Source organism: Podarcis bocagei (assembly GCF_964188305.1).
Source record: "Podarcis bocagei genome assembly, chromosome: 3".
Classification (NCBI taxonomy): Eukaryota; Metazoa; Chordata; class Lepidosauria; order Squamata; family Lacertidae; genus Podarcis; species Podarcis bocagei.
The window spans coordinates 67,431,418-67,458,210 of NC_138127.1; the positions used below are offsets into that span (position 1 = coordinate 67,431,418).

General features: G+C 40.8%; 1 protein-coding gene across 3 annotated transcripts in view; it reads left to right on the top strand.

Moving 5' to 3' along the window:
* Nucleotides 1–26,793, top strand: part of PRKD3 (protein kinase D3) — a 51,113-nt gene that overhangs the window by 17,875 nt on the left and 6,445 nt on the right. For all 3 annotated transcript variants that reach the window (XM_081188070.1, XM_081188071.1, XM_081188069.1), the window contains exons 3-15: nt 7,844–7,982; nt 8,507–8,638; nt 9,622–9,779; nt 11,192–11,381; nt 12,696–12,773; nt 15,642–15,825; nt 17,733–17,856; nt 18,678–18,755; nt 19,589–19,865; nt 21,225–21,277; nt 23,445–23,517; nt 25,067–25,173; nt 25,571–25,732. In XM_081188070.1, coding sequence (XP_081044196.1) covers nt 7,844–7,982; nt 8,507–8,638; nt 9,622–9,779; nt 11,192–11,381; nt 12,696–12,773; nt 15,642–15,825; nt 17,733–17,856; nt 18,678–18,755; nt 19,589–19,865; nt 21,225–21,277; nt 23,445–23,517; nt 25,067–25,173; nt 25,571–25,732 — 1,755 coding nt within the window. The remainder of the gene's footprint in view (nt 1–7,843; nt 7,983–8,506; nt 8,639–9,621; nt 9,780–11,191; nt 11,382–12,695; nt 12,774–15,641; nt 15,826–17,732; nt 17,857–18,677; nt 18,756–19,588; nt 19,866–21,224; nt 21,278–23,444; nt 23,518–25,066; nt 25,174–25,570; nt 25,733–26,793) is intronic.

Genomic DNA, 26,793 nt, shown 5'->3' on the forward strand with positions numbered 1-26,793 from the left:
TGAGAGACTTCAGAGAAGTGTGACTGGCCCAAGGTCACCCAGCAGCTGCATGTGGAGGAGCGTAGACGCAAACCCGGTTCCCCAGATTACGAGACTACCACTCTTAACCACTACACCACACTGGCTTCTTCACACAGTGCATGAGTAATCTGTGGAATTTGCTGTTTTTAAGTTGCATTTTGATCAATGTTTTGTATTTGTTGTTAGCCGCCCTGAGCCCAGTTTTTAAACCGGGAAGGGCAGGGTATGAATAAAAAATTATTATATTATTATTATTATTAATATGTGGTGATGACCATTAACATGGATGGCATTAAAAGAGTTAAGACAAATTTAATGAGAATTTAATGTTGGGGGCAGTATGTCTCTGAATGCCAGTTGCTGAAAATCACAAGCAGGGAGACTCGATTGTGCTCATGTCCTGCTTACAAGCTTCTCATAGTGGCTTTGTCAACGTGAGAACAGAATGCTGGACAAGATGGGCCTTTTGATTTGATCTAGTAGAACTCTTGTCTTATGTCCTTAAGTTGACTGCTGTGTCCCAGCTTGGCCCTGGGAAGCCCTGACGGAAGAAGTAGCACGTATAGAAAATGACACAGCAATGTCCAGAAAAACAGTAGCAAGTCTGATGGCCAAGTCCAGGGGTCAGCAACCCTTTTCAGCCATGGGCTGGTCCACCTTCCCTCAGACCATGTGGTGGGCTGGACTATATTTTGGTGGGGGAATTGAATGAATTCCTATGCCCCACAAATAACCCAGAGATGCATTTTAAATTAAAGGACACATTCTACTCATGTAAAAACACACTGATTCCTGGACCTTCCATGGGCCGGATTGAGAAGGCGATTGGGCTGCATCCAGCCCCCGGGCCTTAGGTTGCCTACCCCTGGTCAAGTCGAGGCTATGCCAGATCGCAATTGGCAAGAGGAGGGAAGGTATGGTGTGTCAGGACCCTGGACAGGTCACTGTGGCAGGTACTGACTGAAACTCACCCAAGGGGAGCTGCTATCTTGGCAGCATGTGGAGCCCTTGTGAACAGTGGCTGGTCTGGATTGGCTATTAATCCTGACTCCTTTGAAGAGCTGCCTATATTTTAAAAGAATATTGTCTGATTTTACAGCTGCTGGCTCCTACAGCATGGGAGTTGTGAGGACTGTATTGTGCAGGGCAGGTCATCTTCTGAGTCTGAAGAGTCTGGTCTTGATAGTTCTGTAGTGAGGGGTGATGACTCCCTAGGTGATACCTCTGAGTTAGTGCGGGGTTGATACCAGAGAACATGACATTGCATGCTGAAGAAGAAAGCAAATTGATGTTGAATTTGCACAAGAGTTGCCATACACATTTGTTTACTGTTGTAGAATTCACTACAGATATCTTTGCATCAGTTCTTTTATGAGCTGATGAGGAGGAGATAAAGCAACAAATGTAAGGGACTACAAATATTACACTAGGAACTGCCTTCTGCACAGCATTCTGTACACCTTCCCTGCCCACAGAATTTTACATCTTGCCCTTCACTTTCTGCCTTTTTCCTTCCCACACTTTTTAGGTTACTCTTTTACCATTTCTCCCCTTTTCTTTCCCACTTCCCCTAGTTCACAGTATTTTGTGCATTGTGGCCAGACAGTTTCTGCCACAATGAGTTTAGCTCTGCAAGAGGACCATGTCTTCAACAGTGCAGTGAAGTTTCTTGAAGCCACATTTAGTGTTTGTACATATGCAAAAAATAACTGACATGTAACTGGGGGATCTGCTAAGTGTTAATAGTGGTTTTCCTTCGTTTTCCATTTGCATGTATGCAAACTTCCAGTCTTGCAAAAGTCAAATATTTTAATATTGAACACAAGAGAAAACAGACTTTTCTAAGACATTAAATATTGTCCTGGTGATCTGCATAAAATATGTATTAGGGGAAGAAGACCTCAAAGTTGGAAGATACCATGAGGAACTAGTTGTTGATTATTTACAGCAGTTGCATTTCACATTGCCTGGTGAATGTCCTATTTACGGTAACTATTAGCAATATGTGTTGTTTTTCTAACTCCTTTTTCCTAGTTCTGCTTATAGGCAGCTGTGGTAAGCTGGTGTGAGAGTAAAGCATATTCTTAGCCAAAATATGCATACTTGTTAAGGCCAAAGAAAGTGCAGATGAGGTAACTCTTCTTTTCCTTACCTAAATAAATAAATAGTGATCTCATTCAAACCCCGAAATATACAGCAACCAAGAACCAGAAGTCAAGTGGTAAAATTTCAGGAATACTTCTCCATAATTTGCAAATAGATGAGTAAAAGATGGAGACATCAGAGTTCAGTTAGCCAAACCCAGGAAATATTCCATTTATCCTCAGTTGCCCTGTGAGTTGAAAAGCAAAGTCCTGGGCAAAGGTTTGTATCCTTTGCTGTGGGCAAAGAAAGGTGACATAGAAATATGAACTCTTTCTGTTCAACACAGATTGGGCAGCTATGTGAATATTAATGGATGGTGCAACATGATTCATAGGAAAGTACTGGTTATTGAGTTGTATATACAGGCAACCATTCTGAGAAGAGGAACTAGTTAGGGCAGTGGGAAGAGAAGTATACATGAGAGAAGATCCTGGTTTTATGAACTCTGCCAAGAAGCTGGAATTTGAGTTGACCAGCCTGTTGGATGAAAACATGGTTGCAGCTGTGTCATGCTTGGGTGCCATTTTTTAAAAAGAAGGAAATGAACTGTTATACAAAAAATGCACAAGTTTTTTAAAAAATCATTCAAACCTTATATCCACAATGAAAACTGCAGTAAGAAATAAACCAGAGCCATTTGTCAAGCTGGATTAATTGTTAGCTGGGACCCAGTTCTTCTCTAAATTCCATCTGTTAATTTACCAATTTCTGCCAAATTAATACATTTTGCTACCTGTACTTGAATGGAAGGAAATTGGGCCCAAACATTTTCACTAGCAGTCAATAGAAATATTAGGTATTGTTTCTTCTATTATAGTGAATAACATCCTTGGAAGGTTTTAATATCCTATGTGAAATTATATTTGCTTCCAATAATGTTGGGTCACCTGACATTCCTCCCACATGTGAAGAAGCTCTGTATGGGTGGGACTATGCATGTCTAACTTGTAAAACAGAAGCAGCAACTCAGAGCAGGATTTTTTTATTTTGGATGCTCCTAGTCTGTGGAATAGTATTCTTGTTGAAATACAACGGGCACCCACTACTTGCACTTTCTGGAAACAATTGAAGACATTTTTGTTCTGAATGGCTATTCCATCTTGTTAAATGGTCCTTTACCATGAGTGACTACTTTGATCGAGTTTTAGTCTTGTTTTGAAGTTTTTGTGTTTTTAACTTTTTCATTATGTTATTTGTAAATTACCGTGAAATGGTTGTTTAGAAGGCAAGTAATAAATTGATGATGATGATGATGATGGAACTGAGAACATCCCATTATGCCTGCCTGGTGTTGAGCACCAGCATAACAATCATTTATACAGTGGTACCTCGCAAGACGAATGCCTCGCAAGACGAAAAACGCGCACGACGAAAGAGTTTTCCGTTTATTGAGTCGTTCCGCAAGACGAATTTCCCTATGGGCTTGCTTCGCAAGACGAAACGTCTTGCGAGTTCTTGCGAGTTTGTTTCCTTTTTCTTAAAGCCGGTAAGCCGTTAATAGCCGCTAAGCCGCTAAGCCGTTAATAGCCGCTAAGCCGCTAATAGCCGCTAAGCCGCTAATAGCCATGCTTCGCAAGACGAAAAAACCGCAAGATGAAGAGACTCGCGGAACGGATTAATTTCGTCTTGCGAGGCACCACTGTATTGTAGTGGTTAAGAGCGGTGGACTTGTAATCTGGTGAACTGGGTTCGTGTCCCCGCTCCTCCACATGCAGCTGCTGGGTGATCTTGGGCTAGTCACACTTCTCTCAGCCTCACTCACCTCACAGAGTGTTTGTTGTGGGGGAGGAAGGGAAAAGGAGATTGTTAGCACTTTGAGACTCTTTAGGGTAGTGATAAAGCGCAATATCAAATCCAAACTCTTCTTCTACTTCTATATTGCATCCTGGGCAGAGAGACTTCAAGCTGGTAGCCTAAGAGAATGAAGAATTGTTTCATTTTGGTTCTTATATTGTAATTCTCAGATCTCTTTTCTACAGCTCCTTTAACTTTTACCTACCTTTCCCCTTCATACTGCTAGTTAGGATGTACAATGTAGAGATCCTTACATTCACCACATATGTCAAACTTATTGAGCTGTTACTTCCTAAGTGTATAGGAAGGTCTTAACTATTCATTTGAAAACAGCAAAATTATGGGGTTTGGGGGGGTAGGTGGGGAGGAGGGAAATGAAGCTGTCTCTCTGAGTTTGAGCAAGCTTCTGTCCAGATTATGTCTCCCCATCTACTGCCAGTTCACCAAATGCTGACACTTTATTCACTTCTCAATTGTGCAAAGCATAAAACTGACCTCTCAGACAAAACTTTTCACATCTTACCACAGGGGCTAATGGATAATAATAATAATAATAATAATAATAATAATAATAATAATAATTTATTATTTATACCCCGCCCATCTGGCTGGGCTTCCCCAGCCACTCTGGGCGGCTTCCAACAAAATATTAAAATACTATAATACATCAAACATTAAAAGCTTCCCGAAACAGGGCTGCCTTCAGATGTCTTCTAAAAGCCTGGTAGTTGTTGTTCTCTTTGACATCTGGTGGGAGGGTGTTCCACAGGGAAGGCGCCACTACCGAGAAGGCCCTCTGCCTGGTTCCTTGTAACTTGGCTTCTCGCAGTGAGGGAACTGCCTCAGTGTCCGGGTAGAATGATGGGGGTGGAGACGCTCCTTCAGATATACTGGACCAAGGCCGTTTAGGGCTTTAAAGGTCAGCACCAACACTTTGAATTGTGCTCGGAAACGATACATCCTTGGGTGTTATTTTTTTTATATGTACCCCATGTTTTCATAAATTGTTGTACAATTAATCTCAACTCTTCTTGGTAATCTGTTTCATTCTTAGAGATCCAAGGGAGCACTTCTAATAAGATAGCAATGCAGAGTTGTTTTAATTGGTACCATGTGTTTTTCAGTATTTTCTGATGTCTCTGAACATAGCCAACATAATAACTGTGTGGCTTCATAGTATACTAACAAACTTGGGACTGTAACTCCATCCTTGTGCATTGGGGCCTGTTTAGTAAGAGCCTTCCTCAATCCTGTCCAATATCTTCTGCCAGTTTTCCAGTTCTTGATCATCTGAAGCAGAAAAAAATATTAATACAAATAAAACTTAATAGTTGCAACATTTTAATTGTACAGATTAGATAGTTTGTTCCAAAATGGGAAGTGAAAGTTATGGCTGCTTCATAGAAATAATATTTCTGTGTAATTTTAATTTGAGTTGTGTTTACCTGAACCCAATGGCTTCGATTCAGAGGAATGCCAGCTGAAGGGTGTTGATGGAATGTGACTTTCCCACCCCTGTAAAGTTTCTCTTAAGGATTCTGGCTGGGCTGAGGGAAAAGGTGGATTGCAAAAATGAAGCAGAAACACTTTCCATGAGCAGGAGATTTGTGATTAGTCATTTGGTTTAGAAAAGTAGGTGTAATTCAGGCAGGGAGATTCTAATCAGTAAATAATTGCTCATTAATTGCTCATTAATGCTGGGTTTTCCTAACCTCCTCAAGGACAATAGAAGGCTCACCAGCTTAAGCTAGTGAACAAATTTGCGACAAACTGTTCCACCTTGTAGTGTTTCTCTTTGTCAAAAGCGACAAGGCCTTTGGGCAGCACACATCCAAGCATTTATAGGACGTGCTGGGACACAGCCCATCTCCAAAAGTAGTTTAGGGAGGAGAAAAGGCCTATTTCTCCAGGTCTACCTTATTGTGGGGCTGGAGGAAACTTCCTCTGGTGGGGCTGGGGATAAATAACTGGAATTCTCTTCATCTCCCACCAACTTCAGGAGTTCTCTGCTTAGGAACCATCATGAAGCTTGGCTTTTTCTGCCACTAAAATTCCTTACATCCTGACTATTCAAAAGTCTCTCACTGATATTGGCATGTTCTCCTTCTCTTGAACAATAAGCTTTCATGGGGATTGAAATCCACGTTTTCCATTTGTTGCTGACCTTTGATGATACACTGATTTATTGATAAAAGTATTGGTTGGAAACAATTTTGTAACCATAGAACCTAAATACTCTTGTTAGTGTAAATAGACTGTGAATTAGGTAGCAACCAAGGATGTGGTGATAACGGGGACATTCTGGTGAGGTGAGAAATGTAGTCCTATCTCACTCCCCATCAAATGGAAATGATCCCATCCCTCATACTGAAGGGAGGAGCCTCTAGAACAGGGTGGTTGAGCTTTTCATAGCAAGTGGGCTGCAAAGGTAGTACAACATGGAACCCATGGGCTGCACACTGCCTTGTTGCACATAGGGGAAGCAAGGCCAAAAGTTGACACACACACACCCGCCCTTGCGCTTCCTAATGCTGGCTAAGCGAGGTTCAGGGCTTTGGGAAGGAGGCAGAAGACACTGGCAGGGTCCTAGAGCCCTTCTTCTTCCTCCCCAAAGCTGGGAAAGCACCAATTAGGCTTTGTGATGGAGGTGGGAGCACTCTTAAGACCCTGTCTGAGCCCTCATCCGTGCTTCCCACAGCTCAGCATCTTGCTTACCTGGCTTTGGGAAGGCAGTGTGAGGGCTAGTGTGTGTGCCAAATGTTGCTGAGGACCACCAAAAAGTCTCAAGGGACCACCCTACTCTAGAATAGGTTGCAATGTGAAACACAATATTCATTCATCAAATCTGGTTGACACTTTGAAGAAATGATGCAAAAACATCTTGCCTATAGTTTCTTTATCAGAAACAGCAGCTATTCCATCAGGCTGAAAGGCTGTTTTGGGGCTCCTCTCCTCAAGTTTTTCCTAGCTGGTCGTTCCTCTGTAAGTAAGAAGTTTCCTCTCCCCCCCCCATTCCAGTCACTTTCCTATTTTATTACGTATCTTAGATTGTAAATTTGAGGGCAGGGATTGTTATCAGTGCCATTTGTAAGCCACTCTGGCAGTCATCTTTGGCAGAAGAGTGGGAAGAAAGTTCCTTAAGTAAATAAAACTAATTTTACAGTTTGTTCAGAAAGTTGTCAGGAAAGTGTACATTTTGTAACATAGAAAGGTTCCGACCTTCTCTGGAGTTCATGCACCTTATAGAATGGATCTGAACATTGGAACATTTAATCATACACGCTTAGCTGGCTTCTGGCTGTTTCCCTATATAAATAAGAAATGGGGAGGGAGAGAAATCTATCTGAATCCTCTAGTCAGTATTTCTTCTGCCTGGTTCACATACCAATAGTAGCATGCGCCAAGTTTTACTTGCTACGTCTTCTATCTGAAGAGGAGATATTATGCATGTTTATTCTATGGTTTCATTACGTATATTGCACATGGTTGTGTGGCCCATCTAACCTGTAATTAGATTTGAGTATGTTTGAGATTGAAAAAACACATTTCACCTCATTGCTTTAAAATCTTACAGTATTAGCAAGGCAAGTATATTTTTTTTATGGATAGCTGTTTTTGTATGTTGTAGTTCATCACCAACTACTCTATCAAGGCCAATGAGACAATAGCACAAAACTTTATATCATTCAACATTAGGTAGCCTCTGTTGCAAACCTTTTAACTTTCATCTTATCTTCATCAACACATCTATTTTTCAGAAGTTATTAAGGAGAATGCATGCATTCAGGATTTCTGTAGTGGCAATAGTTGGAGATTTGTCTCAGTTTGAGATGAGCAAATTATGACATGCTGTAATTTGGAGTCTGCTTTTTTGTTGTTGCAGTTCCCAGAGTGTGGTTTTTTTGGCATGTATGACAAAATTCTCCTGTTCCGCCATGACCTGAACTCAGAAAATATTTTACAGCGGATTACATCAGCTGAAGAAATACGTGAAGGTGACCTCGTTGAGGTTGTTCTCTCTGGTAAATAGGTTTTCAATGTGGTTCCCTTGTTGTTACATAAAGCCATGATATTACCATTGCTTCAAAATGGTTGAAATTTGTGGACTGCTTTATAAATATTAAAGGCTACTTGGAATAAAGTAGATGAAATGACACCTTACTGAACCAGCTTCTACAGATGAAAATGGTTGAATTTGTGTGTAACAATTGGATAATCTTAATTATCTTCTGAATTTTTTGGAATTAGTAAATTGTCAGTTACTTGATCTACAATAGCAATCACTGTGTTCTAAATAGTGTAGAAAGTCCTTCATACAACCTTTATTAAAAAAACAGGTTTGTTTTTTGTTTTTTTTAAAAAATGTATATAGTTGTATGTCTTACAATGCATGCTTTGTAGGAGTTGAGCATAGTCATCAGTTTCTACCAAAGGCAGTTTGCTGAGGCTACCATTATTTTAAAAAATCATTCCAGTCAATCATACCTATAAATATTGCTGTAATCAAGTGGGACTCACTCCTGTTTTATAATGTATTTCTTAAAAGCATTGGCTACAGTCGAAGATTTCCAGATCCGTCCTCATATGCTATATGTGCATTCTTACAAGGCTCCCACTTTTTGTGACTATTGCGGAGAGATGCTTTGGGGCTTGGTACGACAAGGGTTGAAATGTGAAGGTAAGTTTGTCAGTAAGTGCATCTTAAGTATGACATGTATCTATGTCCATGTATCTATTGTCCATGACAATACACACTTTCAGTGATTTTGTGTATTGTACTTCAGTCATATTTAAAAATAAAACATAGTAGGTGTAACTCAAAGAGCAAGACATGTTATTATTTGAATTTGTTTTTCTAAAAGTCTTACCAAGTCAGCAACCACATCCTCCCCGATAATGGCTTTCTTCTGTGGCAAGCAAAATTTCTGTTTGACAGTGCTACAGAGATATAAACAACCCAATCCTAAGGGTTTTAGGGCTGTCATATTAGGTTTAGGGTATGCAAAGCTAATGTCAGTGCAACATTGGAAGCTGTAGCATTATGCCAATGCTGCAGACAAACATGCTGGTACAAATGTTTTGGTCTGACGTGTTGATTAGAGAAATGCTTCCTTTTCTTGTCACAGCTTTTTATAACACGCAAATAAAGTTCTGAATGGGCATACCTTTTCATGTGGCCCTTGTTCAGTTGGCTGCAGTACCTTCCTCAGTTCTCCTGTCAACAGGCTGTTGTCCAGGTATTAGTAACACGACACTTCATGCTTATTGGCTTTTACTCAACTCCTGTGGTTCCAGCTGAGCCAGGAGTACATTGTTTAGATAGTCTGCCAGGGGAAAGAGAGCTGAGGAAGATCAGCAGCAACATGTATTGCATAACAGGCCCCGCTTTCAGGCTTTAGCTAGGGTGAAGCAGGGTCAGAAAAGCAAGTATTCAGGCCAAAAAAATTCCATGCATTACACAGATCTGCTGATAATTACACCACCACTCCGTTGTGCTTGGAGATTATTAAAATTATATTGAGAGTCAAATTCACCATGTTTTGGCTTGATCTGTCTTTTCTGAAAATATGATCCTAATTTATTACTGTCAATTCTATTTAAATGAATGGTATCATTCATAATAAGTTGTTTATCTCCCTTCCCTAATGCTAATTTTATTAGGGTGTGGATTAAACTACCACAAGCGATGCGCCTTCAAGATCCCAAACAACTGCAGTGGTGTAAGAAAGAGGCGTTTATCTAATGTGTCTTTACCAGGATCTGCACTTTCAGTCCCAAGATCAGTGCAAACTGAATACACAGTCGCAGTCACAGAAGAGGTATTTAGATGATTTTTCTCTCTCTTAAGGTGGGATTCCATTCAAGTTGCATAAGCTACTGTCATGTGTCAAGGCACATAACCCCAAACCTTCCTTTCGTAAATATGTGGGGCTCCTGGAGCTCCTTATCTGTGTTCTGATTTAATTTGTGCTGAGGTTCAGCTGCTCAAATAGCCTTAGAGTAGATTTTCAATTTCAGAGGTTTCCCCTGTAAAGTTTGTTGCTAAGTTTCTAAAGCACTCTTCTACAAAATATCAAAACTGATATATAAAAAATATAAAAGCATAATAAAATAATAAAGTATAGTCTGAGGACACCATCTTGCTGAAGCTCAGTAGGTCTGTGTCTGGTCAGTGCTTGGATGGGTGACTTCCTGTGAACAAAATTTATGCCACCTTGGGTTCCATGATGGAAGAGAGATAGGATATCAATGAATGTAAGAACAAATGGTTTAATGGTTCAGATTTGTGAAGTAATTGTGACAAGATGCTAAATCTATAAGCCGTACACTTACCAATACATGACATTATCCCATTTTGGGCATGGTGCATGTTGCCATAAATCATTTGAAGGGTGTGATGCAAGGTATAATCACTAACAACTTCCCCTTTCTTATTCTACCCCTCCAAAGCACAGCAAATTTAGTATGGTTTTCCTTTTTTGTGTGTTGTGTGTGTGTTTATGACCAAATCAATCACTTAACACTAGGTGATAAAGGTTAACAATGGAAATATTACATATATATTAGGTAAAAGTAGGATTTAATATCCTGATTTATTGCTATTCTGAATGTAATAGGATGAATATATAGTTCAGCAGTGCCCTATTGCTTGAAAGGTAGATGGCTCTATTCATGAGTGTAGATGTTACAGTTGTATTAAATTAATTAAAATCCCCCCTGTCTGCAATCCAGTAAGGGCTTGATCAGGTTAGATCAGACCCTCAGTCTGACTTGAACCCTCATCTCACTCACTTTAAGGAATTAAACACCAGCTGGTGGCCATAGCAAAAACAAGGCATGGAGCTTATTAAAAGTGATGGCAGATGTCTTCTGAAGTATTAAGGAGGGCTGTTTAATATCACTGGTAAATGCCAACAATTTGGTTTCAGCTCGCACCTAGGTTGGTGTAGTAATAGATGGCTTCTGTGTTATTTAGATTCCTTAGATACTTTTTCCAGTCTTAAGTAGAAACGTAAGAAGAGTTCTACTGGATCAAACCAAAGACCCACCTAGTCCAGCATCCTGTTCTCACAGTGGCCAACCAGTTGCCTTTTAGTTTGCTATAGTCTTGTTGGTAAAGGAGGCCCGGAAAGGATTGGGAAGCTAGGAATGATAGGAGCCTAGGGAAAATATCAGGAGAATTAGGTCTGCGCCACAAGTTCACGTCCTGCATGTCTGCTTTTCTTTTCAGCGTCCCCTTCTAGAGCCCAGTAAGAGGATTCCTTCCTGGAGTGGGCGTCCAATATGGATGGAAAAGATGGTGCTCTGCAGGGTGAAGGTTCCACATACCTTTGCTGTTCATTCTTACACTCGACCCACCATATGCCAGTACTGCAAACGATTGCTCAAGGGTCTCTTCCGCCAAGGAATGCAGTGTAAAGGTAAGAGTATTCACTGCTGCAAGGTTAATATTGTTATTTGTACAGCTTTTTCGTGTTCTTAGCCATAAACCCAAAGCCTGAGTTAAAATTATTTCAGCAAGAAGGGATGCAAGCTTTGAACTACTCCACTAAGTCCTCTTTGTAGCTTTTTTTAAAAAAAGAAGAAGTAAAAAACCAGGCAAAACTATTGTGGTTTTTCACAAACATAGAATATCCCAAGTGTACAGAAACTCCTACATTCTCACCTTCACTCTCTTAGTATTAGACATGGGACCACAAACTTTGCAACTGATATGCACAGCATCATAGAATCGTAGAGTTGGAAGGGACCTAACCCCCTGCAATGCTGGATCACAGCTAAAGAATCCCTGACAGATGGACATTCAACCTCTTAAAAACCCTCCAATGAAGGAGATGTGAGGGACCAGATGGGAGGCTGGGGTGTGGTCCAGCAGATTAACCTCCAGTTGCAGATCCCTGTTGTAGCCTATTGGCAAAGCAACTATTTATAAAGCCATCCCCACTTTAAAAAAAGCTGTTTGCATTTAATTTATACTCTTATTAAAATTTTAAGGAGTGTGTAAAATATAGTATTACGATACTTAGCTGAGAAACCCACTTATTTTCCTAAGTCTCAAATGTAATCTGTGATTCAACATGGCAGTATAGTTTTGTTGTTTATATGCCATCAATAGCCTGTGTCTCCAGATCATGGATCATCTTTTTTCTTTCCCCCCGCAGACATATGCCTCTGTATATTTACTACTTGGTATGAACCCTTGTCTTATATTTTGTATGTGAAGTGCTTAGTTACTTGTGGCACTCAATAATACGTTGTTTGTGTAGGGATTAGTTTTTTAGTTTCATAGCAGTAGAGATATTTTAAAGTAGAGAGTTCAGTAATGAAGTTTGCAAATTAACACACACAAAATCTTTTATGTACAATTTAAAAGAAACAGTCTGGGGACATCCTTTTCAAGAACATAACAGTGGTAAATAAGCCTGCAAAAAGAACCTGCTGGGGCCTAGCTGTGTTCTTCCAGCACCCCATTGCTTTTCTGTGCTGCCTTTCCTCTGCTGGCATTTTTCTACTGGTTTTTCTCCACTGGCAGCCCACTTGGTTTCTGTGGAAGGCAGAGAGGAGGGATGGTTCATACTCCTGCATGCAATTTCTTGTTGCACATGGCTACTTGGTGAGTGCTTAGATACAAATACACCCCCAAAATAAATAAAATGTAGGTGTCATGTAAGGGATATTTAAAGAGTTTCTCCATAAATGTATGAGTGAAAGAAACCATTTTTTTCTTGCTTTAGACTGCAGATTTAACTGTCACAAACGTTGTGCTTCTAAAGTACCCAAAGATTGTCTTGGAGAAGTTGTGTTCAATGGAGGTAAGAGCAAACATGTTCTGAATCATAAATAATTATTTGTGTATTGATTTTCAGTGTGACTTGCAATATATTTAAAAGGTGAGATAGAAGTATGTATATATTTAAATTTGGGTATTTTGTAAATGTTTTTACATACTTGAGTTGACTGAATGTGCTCCCTATCTGCTGAAGTGAAATATATTAACAACTTTGGTCTCTTCAGCAAAGTTGATAGTGAATTTCCATTGAAAGAGTATTCAGTCTTGTGGTCCCTAGGAGTGTGTCTGAGGAGCCATAGGATATTGTGCTAGGGTAGGCTGCAAGGCTCTCTGGGTAATTTATGCTGGGTAGCACCACCACCACCGTTTCCCATTTAAGTATTACTAGGTCTGGCAGTAAAGAAATCTAGACCTGAAGTATTTATAGTATTCTGAGAGCGGGGAATGCTTTTCTAGACTCCTGCCTTGCTTATGGCAGCAGTCCAATATGTAATTCTCAGTTTCTCTCCTTAAAAGCATAGAGGGTGCGGAAATGCGAGGCAAGGTGAGTAGACCAGATCCCACAGCTATGCAAAAACATAACCAATCCCAGAGTTCAAATTACAAGAGCAGATTTATTTAAAGCACTGGAAGAAATAGAAAGCTGTTTTAAATATAAGGAAACTTCTATTTGCTATCCAAGGCAATCTTAGTAATTTACAAATTATTTTCAGCTGACATGCAGAACAGCATGGGTCATCCCAGGCAATTCATAGAAGGCATTCAAGGGAGAGATGGAGATCATTTAAAGACCTTGCCCTTTCTTTTAAAAAAACCCTCTGAAGATTCAGTTGGGGGTGGTGGCGGTTAGCTGGCCAGGTAGGTAAGGTATCCACCAACCAAGGGAAGGCAGTTCTCCTTGGAATCTTTGAGGTTCATCACATATGCAGATGGAAGGGATAAGAAGTGTGAATGGGCAAATTACCTGATTTTCCCCAGCCCCACCCCGTGGGGTCAGAATGGGGTAAGCAATCTCACATGCATGTGAGGCAGATGTTTTAGATGTGACTTATGTGCCCTAACTAAGGACACCAAACCATCAATTTCAGTTGAGTTTCTACGCAGTTCTAAGTGGGATTCAGTGTTGGTGAAGTGTAGGATGCACAGTGGGGAATATACTGTTCCCTCCAAAGTCTTGCTGGCCTGTGCAGGCCAGGGCAGGAAGTGAGGAGGGGGCAGACCTTACCCAGTATTTTCCTTTTACATAGTTTCACTTCACATTCTATTCTCTCTCCCTGCTCTGCCTAATTTGTTTCAATGATTGGGGTGGTTTTCAACGGGTCCCTCCTCAGGGTACCTGGGCTAACTCCTCCAACTTTTCCCACCCCTCATCCTGATCTGGACCCCCCCCCCCAATGTCTCATGATATTAAGGCCCAGTCCAGGGTCTCTTTGGAGAATGAAGGGTCTTGGATTCAATGGATCCAAGCCTCTGCTGGATCCTTCAGAATCCCAAGTTTGGGGGCATAAGTTGCTTTGGGGCCTAGTTGTCAGTGGTAACTGTGTTGGTAATATAAACCTATTGCACCTTTGCAGGCATAATAGGGGCTTCTGCAGTGGTGGTGCCTGCCCCCTTGGCAGAGGTCTGTGGGGGGACATACCTATGTGCAGTTCTGGACCTTACCAGCCGTGGGATCTGGGGATTGGGATCTCTCCATTAGATACTGAAATTGAGGGAAGAAGATAATATGTTTGGACAGCATATGCTTTTACTGGTGCCTTCAGCATCCCGCTGATTCTCCCCTGTTGCAATAAAACTTGAAAGAATTCTTCTGCTGTAGTCAGTAGAAGACTATTTTCAAGCATATTACAGTGTGTGTGTGTTTGGATTAACCTTTGTATGCTGAGCTGTGACACTCGCCTGCCCGGCTTGAAAAACTCACTAAAATTAGGGTTGAAAATTGACTCCAATACAAGGCTTTTTTCAAGCCTAGTAGTTGGGGGGACGGGCATGATCTTTCTTTTGGGAGGGAAGGTTAACCCTAATGAATAGCAGGGTGGAAATTTGAATGTGTGTAAGTGTGGTTGCGGTGCGCAGAACAGTTTCTCAGGTTCTCAGATTTATCCACTGCACAAAAAAGTTGGGCAACACAATGCCAGAAGTTGATTCTGGAGCCTCACAGTAGCTGCCATTGATGTATTATACCCTTTGCACTCTGATGGAACTGGCTTCCTAGTTTGACACCTCTCTTTTAATTGCTAGCATTACATAACTCCTAATTTCCTCTGTGTAGGGGAGAATTTACAGAATCTTTTCTAAAGCAGAAATGTTGGAGAGCATGTTTGTGTAAAATTCCTTCTTCATTATTTTGTCTCTGTGCCTGTCTGAAGATACTAGAAAAATCAACCCTGTGTGTGGCAGTTGTGGCTGCCTATCCTTGGCTGCCCTGCTCTGTTTGAAGCAGCAGAAAGCTGGGTTTAACTTGCATTAGTATTGAACCAGGTGTAAAGAGAGTTCTGTTCTCTGATTCCCATCCTGTCCACACCCTTCCCTGGAAAGACATAGTCATGATGTTCTTGCATCAGAGGAGAGGGAGTTGGCTGGCACAGGAGGTGGAAGAACTATGATGATGCCAACTTTCCACTGATGGAGAATTGCCCTGTGTCAGGAAGTACCTACATAGCATGAAGTGGCCTTAGTAAAACAAAAACATAGCCCAATTGTTTTTACTTTTTCTCCTGTCTTGGCTGTGTTTGATTGAGTATATTTGATTTTGTTACATATGTACTGATGGCTGCAACAGATTTCTAATTCATTCCTGACTAAAATTGTGATGTAAATGATTTTTCTAACATGAATAATATGAATGAATAATAATATTTTGGAACCTTTTGTTTTTATATGGAATAAGAACCGGCTAGTCCAGGTCAAGATATGGATATGCCAATGGAGGTTGACAGCAGTGAAATGAACAGTGATGGAGGTAGGAGCTTGGATGATACAGAAGAACCCTCTCCCCCAGAAGACAAAATGTTTTTTATGGATCCAGCAGATCTAGATGGGGACAAAGATGAAGAGGCTGTCAAAACTATCAGGTTTGTAAAATCAAAGCATTGCATTGCATGTCTGTGAAGCTCCCTATTAAAGATTTTTTTCTGTTGAGAGGAGAATGAATTTTGCTGTTCACTTTTTATTATTTATTATTGGTTTTACAAGAGATGCTTTCTCACTCTTCAGCATAAGTGAAAAACAGGAATTAACAGAATTGATTAAATGTGAAAGTATGTAGGCTTGAACCTATTGGAAGTAGAATCCCCTGTGAGCGTCAACATGGAAATAAATTACATTATTGAAGAATGCTTAGCTATACTGACTAGTTGATGGAAAATGTTATGCTGACCTAGATTTATAGGGCTACTTTATTCTCCTGACCTTAGGCCAAACTCATTCCAGTCCTAATGCAAGTCAATTGATTGAATGGAGTTACATAAGGAATCAATTTTGCTCCTTGTGTGTGTTGCAAGTTAGGTTAAAGGAAACAACTTTTGGCTCATTGGATGTGACCTCTAAAGGGTCATGTGTTTTTACTCGTATATGTACTACTAGAGTAAATTATTTGAATTATAGCTCATACTATTGTTTATAAAAGATGAGATCCAGTGTAGTTTATGGAAATAGAGCAATGGATTTAGAATAGTATTCAGCCGTGGACTCATTAGGTGGCCTTAAAGAAATTTAAGCCTTAGCTCCATACTGTAAAGTAGGAATAATAAAGACAGATTTCACTGGGATGTAGTGAGAATGAAAGGGAGGATTGCAAGACCATTATCTACCTAAAGCTCAATTCATGTCTACTGTGTGCTTCAAATCATTTTCCTCTGTAGCAGGGTGGGGAACCTTATGCCTGGGGGCCAGATGTGGCCCTCCGTGCCTCTCTATCTAGTCCTTGAGACTCTTCCCAGCCACAGCTCCTCTGCCAAGGCCATACCCCTCTGTATCACTGCTTTGACCCTCCTTGAGTGTTTTTGTGTGGAGGGTGTATGTCCTTAGATTCTGAGTACGCTTCCTGCTTGCCTGCATGGAGGATAGAGAAGAGTGGGTGGATGTGTGTAAAAACTAGTCTACTGTACAAAAGTAAAATTCATGTTGACGGCTCTTTCTGTTACCGTCCCCACTTTTGCTTGTGGCCTTGCCTCCCACCAGCATGTGATTCCCAGAAGGTTGCTTAGAACGGAATGCAGCCCTTGGCCTGAGAAAGGTTCCTCACCCTCAATGTACAGACAGGGCTTGGACTCAGTACATGGCAACCAGAATGCAGGGCCCTGCTTGGTACCATCTTTCTTAGGCTGTGCTTGTCCTCTCCTCCCATGAGAAGATTTCAGAGTGGAAGTGGAGCTGAGTTCCTATCCTACTGGGCACGATTCAGGATAGCTGCTATAGTACTTATCTCTCCCTTCAAGAAAAATAGGAGCACGGGAAGATGGTTTTAGTTTAGGATAAGACTTAATTTAGGATAAGATTTTTGCTCTTTGTTACTGTCTCAATTGCTGTTGGATATGTGTATATGTGGAAAGAGGGCTGAGTTTATATTCAGGCTTGGTTTGATGAAAGAGATCTAGGACCTCTTGTTTTGTTGGTTCATAGGGCAGGTTTGGGCTTTACTGTGACCTGCTGCCCAAGAGTTAATAAGTCTGCCTTGGCATCTTCTATAATGTTGTAAAAGACTTTGACTCCTCATCTAAAACTGTGTCATAGCCCCTTAACATGGTAACGTGTCTTGCCTAATCTGGGTGGGGGAGGGTTAGTGATTTTAAAAACAACTCTCTTGTCATCTGTATGATCATGATGTGCCCTACATAATGTTTTATCTTTAGAAGATTTTTGTTTAAGATGCAAGTAATAGTCAAGAATATTCTACTTGAAGTTTATCCTGAATTATAGCACAGCTATAGGGTGTGCTGAAATATGTATGATTAGAGACATGTGTTTCTTTTTTCAACAGCCCATCGACAAGCAATAATATTCCATTAATGAGGGTTGTGCAATCAATCAAGCACACAAAGAGGAAGAGCAGTACAATGGTGAAGGAAGGATGGATGGTTCATTACACTAGCAGAGACAACCTGGTCAGTAATTTTACCTCTACTTTTCAGTGTGATATTTACTTTTAGTTATTTTAAGTCTGGTATGGGGAAACTGTGGCCTTCCAGATACTGTTGGGCTCCCAACTCCTTCAAAGCAAGCTAGCGTGACAAATAGCTGAATTTATGGGAATTGTAGTCCAATATTTAGAGAACCACAAATTCCTCACCTATTTTTTGCTTTAAAAATTGCTTTAGAACTCTCAAGAAAGGAAATGATCTTTGCTGCTCTGTTTATGCAAGCAGGGCTTCTTCAGTACTAGCTATGGGAGGAGAAAGCACTCTCTGTACTGGCTGAGCTCTGTCTGCCATTGTAACCAACAGAAGCCTTGTTTGTATGTTGGGCTCAGGATCACAATGGTGTGGTAGGGTCTCCCTTATCCAAGACAAGTTTCCTGAGCCATCTCTGTTGCAGCCTCTGAGGAGCAGCTAGAAAATGGGGTCACAGTATTGTCCTCCCCCTTCCATTGTTTTCCTGCTCAGATGTCTTGAGTCTTAAAGTTACCCTCTTTGCCTGATGGGGACTTTCCCAAAGTGTTGGGACAGTGATACCTACTGCTGCTGCCCTGGGATAGGAGGTGGTCACAGGGAAAAAAAGGGGGGCACAGGAGGTACTGAGAAACATCTTGATCCTATGCATTGCTGCACAGGCTTGAGCTTTAGAGTAGGCACTGTTTGAAAAAGCATAGCTGATAGAACCTTTAAAGGTCATCATCAGTACAGGCCATTGAAATTGCTAACACGGATTCTGCTATAGGGTACCAATGTCTGTGTCTTAAAAAGAAACCCTCTCATATTTGTTGCAGAGAAAAAGACATTACTGGAGGCTGGATAGTAAATGTCTTACACTATTTCAGAACGAATCTGGGACAAAGTATTACAAGGTAAGTGATAATATAAATCTTGTTTTTTTTAACTTATGTCAGTTTCCATCTAAAGTGTTGTTCCCCTAATGTTCATTTACCCTAATGTTCATCCTTTTCTCTGCACAATACTCTATTTGTGTATTAACTGTTGAAACCTAAATATCATAGGTATGTTAAGATTGAGATGTTCTTTTAATGAAGGTGCACCGTGTCTCTTGTGTACAGTTCTTTATCTGTTTATTTGTGTGTTACAGTGCCCAGCCATGCATGGATATTTTATGCCCCTTGAAACCAGACTAGTGAATGTTTGAGGGACTGGGGTAACAGAAGTAGAATACTTAGTGAAGAAAAGGATAGCATATATGGGAGGAGGCAAAGGATTGAGGGAGCCAAAATTGATCCTGTCCTGTGACATAGCTGGGAATAAGAAGGCTTACAAAGCACCTGACAGGCTGTAAAACTGAAAATAAGCAATTATGTTTGCTTGCTGAGTGGATGGTGAAAGGTCTTATCACTTTGGATATGGTATGGTGATTCTGTAGTGATGAACTGGGTCATCGGGCTGCTACAGAAAGATTGATTCTGTGGACAATGTAGCACCGGAGATGAAAGGCAATTCCAAACTGTATCGTGGGAGGAAAATGCCAGTTGGGTCCAGAGCAAAGACAAAACTTTATTAGCAGCCCTTCTTGATTGTAATATTTGTGCAATCCCAAGGAACCTAAAGAGGGACTAAAGCCAAGGCCACTCAGTGCTATCAAAATATTTCTACTTGAGTTCAGTAGCATACATTTTGTTATTGTTGCATATGCCCTCCACTCTTAGTGTTTAACACCTTTTGTTTCCTTTAGGAGATTCCGCTTTCTGAAATTCTTCAGGTGACTCAGCCGCGGGACTTCTCAAACGTGGTGCAAGGCAGCAACCCACACTGCTTTGAAATAATCACTGACACTATGGTGTACTTTGTTGGCGAGAACAATGGCAGCAATCATCATAATCCTGTTTTGGCTGCTACTGGAGTGGGACTGGATGTAGCGCAGAGCTGGGAGAAAGCTATTCGTCAGGCTTTGATGCCAGTCACGCCTCAGGCTAGCATTTGCACTGCTACAGGACAAGGGAAAGATCACAGTAAGAGCACAGAAGCACTCTCTTCTTCCTAATGGAGATCTGTGAAGTAATGGGCCCTGGTTCAACAAAATATTTTATGGGTTACTTATGCCTGCAACATGTCATGGGGCTGGCTCTGTATTTGAATCAGACCTTCAACTGCTACATATTTAGCATTAGTTAGTACGTCAGTGCTGTGCCTCTCGGAGTTGATTCCTGTCTTGCTAATTCTATATATGTAACGATTAAGGGCCTGATATTAAAACTGAAACTGTGTGGAACACCATATGAGTAAACAATGCAACTCTTCCTAGCCCGGTGTTGAAAGCAGGCCTCATGCTGCTAGTGTAGCCTTTCCAAAAATTCTTTCCCTTCCTGTGTGAGTTGTAGTCATTGACTAAACTCATCTGAAGTCATGCCATTTATCTTCTAACTATAGAGCAAGCAGGACCCTGCTCGTAGAATGCTGACATGTAACACAGCTTCAGTGGAGAAACTGAGAAGTCAATTTGGCTTACAGAAAAAAACATGCAGAGAACTGTTGTCCTAGGAGCAGGAGGAACTGTGTACTGATGGCAGGAAGAGAGAGGGTGGTGACATGGGTGTTGATGGTGAAGAGGAGGATTAGAATCCTGACAGAAAGATAAATGAGTAGGCACTGGGCTAAGGAAGGCATGACCTGAGGGGAGGACAGGTGGAATTACAACATGTGTGCTTCAAAGCCAAGAACAGTGCATTTGTGTGGGGTGGGGGACAGGGAGGGCTAAATAGAAGGGTGGTGGGGTGAAACAGCTTGGACTGGATTTTTCGTGATTCTCCTTGTATTAAAAATAAGGCTGAGCCCTGGCACATTGCAGCTCTGAGCTAGAGGCAAAGAATGGAGAACTTGTGATGAAAAGCAGGACTGGGTTGTCTGACTGTTGAATTAAAGGAGATTCTGGCAACGTTTAGTGCCCCCAAAGACTGGTGTTTAGGTTCAGACCTATGTAACAGTCATGCAATACATTTTGTAAGCCTATTTGACTTGTACATAAGAAAAACGTATGTGCTTACAAATTCCTTAGTTCCTTTGAGGTGGAGACATAAGGAGAGCAAATTTCTTGAAGGAAGGAGGAATACAGGCAATGTTGATGGCCAGTGACAAAATAGAACTGAAGAAAAATATTCTGTGTTGTTGTGGTGGTAGAGCTCGGTACAAGGGAGATTTTGAAAGCTGTCTGTTAGGGGAACACAAAGAGGTGTTTGGAAATGTGATGCAGAGTGCCAAGGCTACATTTCACATATTAATTGGAATGTCAATAAATGTTTGGCTGCTAGGACATTGGTCTTTCATTGTAATACTGCTTCCACATTAAAAACATGTATATTTTCTCATTGCAGAAGAATTATCTGTCAGCATTTCTGTTTCGAATTGCCAGATCCAAGAAAATGTGGTGAGTCACAAAATGTAAATACTATTGTAGCTGGATTGTTATCAGTTGTCCCCCGATGGCTATTTTGTATCAAAATAATTGGAGATAAAGACAAATGAAAAGCTGAAGAACACATTGTTCCCATTAGGCAACAATGACTTGTTTGAAAAAAATCTATATATGGTAAAGTTTCTTAACCTTTTTAGTAGTAAGCAATGCAAAAAGAGAAGCTTTGTAAATGATACTTTTTAAGTTTCATCCCTTCCCCCACTTGATATGCAGGAATTGAACTAAATACAATAAAGATTACTGCCAAATTTTGAACCTATAATGTAAAGCCATTATCAGTTGTTGGATGAGAATTAAGGCTGCTGCTGCTTCTTCTTCTTCTTCTTCTTCTTCTTTTAAAAATACTATTGTTGGGGGCTGCCTTTTTGGTAGTTATTTCCCAAAAGGAGGAATGACTTTGTTCCCCAAGCATGAAATGTGCATCCATGTTCTGATCTAAAACCATACTTCAATGCCTTCTTATAGTAGGTTATCGGGGGGGGGGGGGAGGGAAACCCCATAGTCTAGGAAAATAAATGCTGCAGTCCTTTCCCCAGTTACTTGAAAGCAAGCCTCAATGAATTTGACAGAACATCTACATGAATATGTATAGGATTTGGAGTTTTGGTAGAACATTGGTAGGATAATTTAAATGTTTTGGGACACGGGTGGCGCTGTAGTCTAAACCACTGAGCCTCTTGGGCTTGCCGATTGGAAGGTCGGTGGTTCGAATCCCCACAATGGGGTGAGCTCCCATTGCTCTGTCCCAGCTCCTGCCAGCCTAGCAGTTTGAAAGCATGCCAGTGCAAGTAGATAAATAGGTACCGCTCCGGTGGGAAGATAAATGGCATTTCCATGCGCTCTGGCTTCCATCACGGTGTTCCGTTGCTCCAGAAGCAGTTTAGTCATGCTGGCCACATGACCCAGAAAGCTACCTGTGGATAAACGCCGCTTCCCTCAGCCTGAAGCGAGATGAGCACCACAGCCCCATAGTCACCTTTGACTGGAGTTAACTGTCCAGGGGTCATTTACTTTACCTTTACCTAACTGAAATGTTTTATTTTATTGGTAGTTTAGGTGATGTGTGGTTTGTACTCTGCTTCCCTAGTCTTTTGTTTATTATATTAGTGATATGCCTGCCAGGTTTGTAGGATAGAGGACCTGTGTTTCTTGTTTCTGGGCATTCACACATGTTGGTTCAGTGCCTGTTAAGAGCTCTTTGGGAAATGTCTCTAACTAGGCTAGAGTTTTAGTAGGTGTCCTGTCCCCACCTTTCATGTGCCCATATCAAAAGGGCATGGCTTCCACTTTTGTGCTCAGTTTTCTTTCTCCTTCATCTCAAGGTTGACTTTTGTTTGTGAGGCAGACAGTTTCTTCTAGTCAAGCACTGCTTAGTGTGAGGTCAGAATGCTCTCTGGAATGCACCCAGAAATTCTGGAATGTTTTCCTGTGGATCACCTTAGAGCAGGTCTAGTGGTGGCTAAATGAGTTTCACCCTGTGCCAGTGACATAAATGAGGTAGTGATGCCAAATCTGGGGCCCAGCCCTACTCTTGCTCATATTACAAATATGTGTGACAATGTGCTTACTACAAGTACAGTTGTCAGGAATCCATCATTGGTTGCAGCTCCTCTTTTGCATATACAGATTACATCTACAATGTGGCAAATGTTCTTGACTGGCCATGCTAAAGAAATAAAGATCTATGGTTCTGATGGGATTTTCATATAGACTGCCCTTAGTATATGAGCACACATTCATGCTGACAGAAAGGCTGGTTTGTATGCTTTATCATTACACAGCTGGAGACAAGTTTAAGGAATACAGATTGCACTGCAGTTTGTAAATTTGCAAATAAATTACAAATAAAATTGTAAATGTTATTTTTGTATGCTGTTCTCATCTCTGTCACACAAGTTACTATACATGGTAAACAATGCTAGCGTGAACAGGTTTTAACAGGTGGGAATGGACCTTTTTTACTCCCCTTTTTTGGAGTAATTTTTAATTGGGTTATAAACAAAGACTTTCTTTCCCTTTTTGTGTCCATGAAGTGTAGCTCTTAAAGCTTCTGCCTCTGTCACTGAAGTAATTGAACATAATATTTACCTTCCCCTGCCTGCACCCTCTCTTCCCCTAGGATATCAGTTCCGTATACCAGATCTTTGCTGATGAGGTGCTTGGCTCTGGTCAGTTTGGTGTTGTGTATGGAGGTAAGTTTGACTAAACAATCACTGCAAGTTCAGACTTGTGATATTTGGCTTTGCTTCATGCTAGATCTCTCAGTTTAGGAGAAAGTAATTCAATAGTTCCAGTTCAAGAGACAGTTTCTGTCTCTTATGCAATTGCTTGCCTGGTTTACAACATTAATTCCCATTCAGTTGGTTCTTCTGTTACCTTGCAGAAGTTATGGAATGTTATTGTTGGGTTGCCTTTCTTTTTAATCTAGTGATAATAAGCCTATATTTTTTGTACCTTTTACTTACACTTAAATCTTTAAGGCAGGTACTCTTTCTGCTTGCTCCATGCAACTATCTTCCAGAGCAGTTATTGTACCCTGACTAATTACAGAATCACCAGTACTGAATAAAGAACTCCAGGTGAGGTCTAGCTAGGCCTCTAAAATAGTAGTAGTGTGGTGTCTTTGTAGCATTTCTTTAGCATTCTTTCTGCCCCTTATGTATATTTTGTGCATATCTTAAATAAACTGATCAGCTTTTCTCATTAATGTTATGAGTATCCAGGCTTTTGTATGTTTTGTTCCATATCAGCTGAAGTGCAATGTGATAGAAGCTAGGGTTGTCCTGTAGGTAGAATCTGGATTCTGATCTTCATCCTTTTATTAACTCACTCGGTAATTCTGGACCATTTTACTAACTCAACATAAATTCCTCATCTGTGGAAGATAAGTAGTAATTTTATTTTATAAGTGAGTGTGGCTAAAACTGTGAATATAAGCAAGTCTCTTTGCATATTCAAAACTATAATGTTTGTAATACATGAAGAGTCTCTGAAGGAGCAAGTTTTGAAATTCTGATTTGTTTCAATCAAACTCTGTTGCCTCTCACTTCTGCACTTTGAGAGTGGAGCTAAACAATGATTTTGTTGAATTAGGCTCAATGCCCATATTAGTAAAGGTGTATCAAAAATATCCCCATGCAAATTAAGGACTGAGAAGAAGCCCACCCCACTAAAATGAAAGTGTTATTCTCTCCTTGGACATGCAGGGATTTTGGTCTTAAGGTGAGATTAGATCTTAACCACAGAGATCTAGACAGCAGAGCAATAATTGCCTTAAGCAGGGGGAAGCACTTTGATATGATGCAAGCTTCAGCACTTTGCATGCTTCATCTGAGATTGCGATTAGGGTTATACTACTTCCCATCCTTTTTCTCATGTGATAATCATGAAGACTTCACATTTGCATAGGAACCTGAATGCTTCAAGTCCAACAGATGCAGATGCCATATTCATGCAAACTGTACATTCTTAATATTGTGGTGTACAGATCATGTGGCCACAGCCCCTATGCAAGCATGAAATCTACCATGTGAATGTCAGGTGGGGATAAGAGGCAAGCTCTCTCTTCTCATGGGTATTGGCTGAAAATCTGTAAATGACAGATATATTTCCCTCTCTGTTTTTCAGTGTAATATTTAAATATACATTTATCACAAATATCTACCTTCTGTGCAAAAAGTTTGTTTCTGACCTTGTTAGGTTGGAGATACTAAAGTGTGTACTCTGTGTATGTTTATGTAGGAAAACATAGGAAGACTGGAAGGGATGTGGCAATTAAAGTCATTGATAAAATGCGATTCCCCACAAAACAGGAAAGTCAGCTGCGCAATGAAGTGGCCATTTTGCAGGTACAAAGATTATTTGAATCTGTTCTGTTACATCATAGGAATAAGTTTATTATTGTGAAATACTGTGAGTAGGTGAGCAATCAGAGGCTTGAATCTGCATGTTTCAGAGTTGTGAACATACAGCGTTTCTGTGTGATCATTGTTGACATAGCTGGGTACAATCTCTGCTTAGTCTTGCTTTTGTATATTTTAATATTCCTGCTATAGTAGTTTCTGAGCTGTACAGGAAAACTGTAAAAAGAGCCATAGCTTGTGTTTTGTCTCTACAAATATTGCTAGGGATTGCTTGAGTGCTTTCTAAACAATAAAGCCTAGCCAGGACCTAGGCAGATATTTTCTGATTTTCATTGCATAATGGTGGCACATTTTTCATGACAATATTAAATATGCTTCCTAGAATTTGCACCACCCTGGGATTGTAAACCTGGAATGTATGTTTGAAACTCCAGAAAGGGTTTTTGTTGTAATGGAAAAACTTCATGGAGATATGTTGGAGATGATTCTTTCCAGTGAGAAAAGCCGGCTTCCAGAAAGAATCACCAAATTCATGGTCACTCAGGTGAGTCTGCTCTCAATAATGGCTTGTACAGTTCTGTTGTCACACATTCAGGGCAGGTGACAACGATTTAAAATAGAATGTTAAAACAATTTAAATCAAACCACAGGAAACTACTTTTTCATTACATTTCGGAAAAGTATTATATACAAAGTGACCTTAAGTAGGGATCGGGATCTGGATCCCCTCATATTTATTAGCATATGTACCAGGCAGGAATCTTGGTAGATTGAGATTCCTTTTTATTTCTGCTCTCGAAGAAGCACCTTTCACAAACAAGCACAAAACAAGCAGTGACTCAGGGTTGTATTCAAGATAGTGCTACATTAAAGAGAGTTAGTGTTGAACTTACTCTGCTAACATGTCACTTGGGGGGAAAAAAGATTTCAAAATGAATAGCTTGTATGTGTATGCTAAAGTTGTAGAGGATGGAAAAATTAAAGGTAGTTTCACAACATGTCTGGTAGTGCAGCCTCTTGCACAACAAGTGAACCTGTTGCTTTCGACTCCATGGCATGGTTCAGCTCCTGCCTTTAGAATCTCCTGCTGCCTGCCCCCTTCTTTGTGGTACCAGTAATGTTCTCTTCCCCAGCCGCTCCCTTTTATTTATTTTTTAAAAAATATTTGTTGACCCTAAAGTAGCAGCAGCCCTGGCACCAAAGGTCCTCTTCAGAACCAGGCACTCTGGGTAATGTGACCAGGAAAATGTCTGTTCAGCTTCCATGGTTTGCCATGGCAGGGAGGTGGGAGACTTGTCAGTCCACCATGGATTGGAGTTGCGCTTGGCTTCTCAAGCAAAGCACTGCCTCCTAGGCTCAGTGGTGGGTGAGTGGGCAGCAGGCTGGGCTGGTGAGCTAGCACTGGTTTGTGGGCAGCATTGAGAAATAGACCTCCACTAGTGCAATGGTCTTTGCACTGGGAACCTAAGAAGCTGCCTTATACAGGAGCAAGACCATTGGTCCATCTAGCTCAGTACTGTGGACATTGATTGGCAGTGGCTCTGTAGGGTTTTAGGCAGAGTCTTTCCTAGTCATGCCTGGAAATGTTGGCGATTGAACCAGGGA